This window comes from Odontomachus brunneus, unplaced genomic scaffold (assembly GCF_010583005.1).
Source record: "Odontomachus brunneus isolate Ranch 3 - 2012 unplaced genomic scaffold, Obru_v1 Obru_scaffold_067, whole genome shotgun sequence".
Lineage (NCBI taxonomy): Eukaryota > Metazoa > Arthropoda > Insecta > Hymenoptera > Formicidae > Odontomachus > Odontomachus brunneus.
In genome coordinates this window covers 738,857-742,092 of record NW_022639517.1, presented here as the reverse complement: position 1 = coordinate 742,092, position 3,236 = coordinate 738,857, and the positions used below count along the sequence as shown (strand labels likewise).

General features: G+C 32.0%; 1 protein-coding gene across 9 annotated transcripts in view; it reads left to right on the top strand.

Annotated features, from left to right (window-relative positions):
* Window positions 1–3,236, top strand: part of LOC116846693 (ecdysone receptor) — a 538,347-nt gene that overhangs the window by 200,075 nt on the left and 335,036 nt on the right. For all 9 annotated transcript variants that reach the window (XM_032820872.1, XM_032820875.1, XM_032820873.1 and 6 more), the window contains one exon: window positions 52–697. In XM_032820872.1, the coding sequence (XP_032676763.1) occupies window positions 232–697 (466 nt within the window). In that variant the 5' untranslated portion in view covers window positions 52–231. The remainder of the gene's footprint in view (window positions 1–51; window positions 698–3,236) is intronic.

Below are 3,236 nucleotides of genomic sequence, written 5' to 3'. Positions count from 1 at the left end.
TATATATATATATATATATATATATATATGTGTGTGTGTGTGTGTGTATAGTGATCCGTCATAGTGACCAGTTTAGTAAGTGGTAACATAACATTACGATACAATGAAAGATCGGAGGCTGTTATCACAGGGGATGTCGTCCTGTCAGCCCCAACCAGGTTAAGAGAAACGGTATATTCATCAATTACGACTACGACAGTAGTGGCGGCGATAACAACATCAACGTTCAACATGGATACTAATGGCGATTCAAATATGGACACCGCTAACGGAAGCTCCACTGCCACTGGCGTTGGTGCGATGGCATCTGTCGTTGCCAGTGCTGCATCCTTAACACTGGTCAAGGCCGAGAGGCCCGATCATTTAGCAGGGACATCAACGTCGCCCGCCACGGTAACTGCGGTATCCAGTGGATCGATCAACACCGGAAGTGGTCTTTTCGCTACTATTGCTAACAACAATAAAACGACTAGATCGGATGATTGGCTAACAACAAATAGTCCCGGATCGCCGCAAAATTCCCTACAAAATCAGCAAGTGGTCTACACTGCTCCGCAACAATTGTCGGAGCAACAGCAACCTCCCATAGCGCACTCCAGCCCACTCGCACATCAGCAGCAGCAAGTCAGCAATAACGGATATGCGAGTCCCATGAGCACTAGTAGTTACGATCCGTACAGTCCCAACGGCAAAATAAGTAAGTATTCTTCATCTTGATAAATATTAAGAGCAATTTTGAAAAACATATATTTAAATATTTATTCAAAAAGATAAGATATAATATTGATATATGTAATTAAAACATTTCGTTAACTACAATCGCGAAACGACCTATGAAATTCATCTTATGTAATTATCGTCTTAAACATTAAATTGATTTATTTAAATATTTATTAAAATACCATCAAATATTAAAAGATGTATCCAAAATATTAAAACAATTTGGTTAAAAATATTAATATCATTTTTTATTTTATATAATTTTGTATGTGTTGAATTTACCCAAAATTAATCGCAATTATTAGAATAATAAAGCTTTTCGCTATTTTCGATATTTATTTTGACTTAAAATAGTTTATGCAAATTGTCTTAAGGATATATATTATAGTTTAAAAATGCAAACTAGTGTTATTTTAAAACCGATTCAATTATTTATTATTACTGAATCGTAGGAGTAATTATTTATTTTCCCACATATATAAATATAATGAATTAATATTTTAGACTTACTTAATTTGAAAACTCATTAATTTTGAATTAATTATTTTTATTTTATATTTATATTTAATTAATTACTTGTACTTTATATTTATTTTAACTTATTTCTTTTATTGTTTTTATTTTGTGAAGCTCTTTAATTTAACATTGAGTCAATATTGAGCTAACGTCTACGTTTCTCTTTTATTATTCTTTTTATATCTTTCGAATGCAAATTGAATAACTGTTGAACCCAATTTTTAATAGTTGTCAAATTTAGTTAAAAACATTTTAATTAAGACAATCTTTTTTCCTTTTTTTCTAATAGATAATGTTTGCTCTAATAAAAAGAAAAAAAAACTATGGGAACAACTACTTAAAATGTTTAATATCCGAAACATTACAAATTTTTTATTGTCCTTTTTACTTTAAAAACTTAATAAATCTGCTTATAAACTTTGCCTCTTTTATATATTCCAGTATAAATAATAAAATATTCTAATTATTATATTGAGAAAAACGATAATTTGAAATTATAAAACAAAGTTGCAACACTAATGATTAAGGTAATTTTTAATTGTTCGTTTTTTTGTTCAATTTTTTCCTCCTTTCCTTGTTAAATTAAATTTATAATACATCTATATTGTTTATGTTTGTATCGTAGTTTTGCATTTTAAAATTGTCACGAATTTTTATATAACATTTAAAAATAATTTGGATCCTGACGTTTTTATATCCCGAGACATGTCTGTACGATTGTTTGGATATTGAATGTTTACTAATTAGAGCACAAGTTCAATCTCGTATTTGCCATTTTCGTCAGTGCTCGTATCTATACTGATAATACTTGATAATTTACTAACTATGGAATAAATATAGAATCCCACAATTGTACAGATGTATTTAAAGATTTTAGGAATTTATCGTCTCTATATTTGTTATGTCCTGGAGAAGAACGCAATGTAATGAAAAGCCTCAGCCATACACGTAGGTCGAGCAATGAGTAAACGAGCGACCAGAAAGGTCGTTTTACGCGCGTGTCGACGTGCAGCGAGCGCTCCTTTTTCCGATCAGAGAACTAAATTTCTTTATCGCGGGACGGACCAAGAGCGGATAATCGGAGGAAAAGGGGATTGGAAAAAATGAAATTTGAAATGAAAATTGAAATTTTAAATAACACTAATTAATTACATTTATTCTTCGCGACTTGTTACAAATTTATTCATCGCGGTTAGTTACAAATCGAAAGGTTACAGTAACAAAAATTATGGGTTACATGTATGTGAATGTATGTGTATGCGTGTAAGTGTATAGCGTGTGGGTGAAAGTTAGTTTTCAGGATTTATATGGGGTGTAGGAGACCAAAGAGAAGGTGGGTCTCGAAGGACGAAATCGAATTTTGAATTCATCGGAATTATTACAATTAATTAACAGGCAGGAATGACAAAAAAAAAGAAAAATGAAAAACTTATTTTCGGTGAACCGAATACGTAATGTGAGTGTCAGAAGTGGCGCTAGAAGTCCAAGGAGTGATCCCAGAAATAGAAGTAGTCGTAGTAAGAGTAACGGACTAAATATAAGAGTGAAGTAGTGAAATAGTGAATTCGCGGCGCGAAGTCGTGGTTTTATAGGATATCAGTTGGGGTAGTTTTGGATGGGGTAGGAAAATGTGAATTTTCGGGGATACTAGGTGTTGGATTCGTTAAAGTAGGTAGGTATGGGATAACATTGCAGCCAGTAATGAGGTGAGGAGATAAGATTAGGAAGATTTCTTTGGCTGGGGTTGTAGGTGGAAAAAATCATACGTTTAAAAGACGTGGTTATTGGAGGATTTTAAGGGAGTGAGGGAATCTTTGGGTAGGGCGGAAGAGGGATGCTGCAAGTTAGAAAAATGACTCAGTATAACGGATATTTTTTGTTTAACGTCTGGCGGCGTCGTTTTTATACACCTTATATATACATATATACATATATACACGTATACATACATATATATATATATATATATATATATATATATATATATATATATATATATA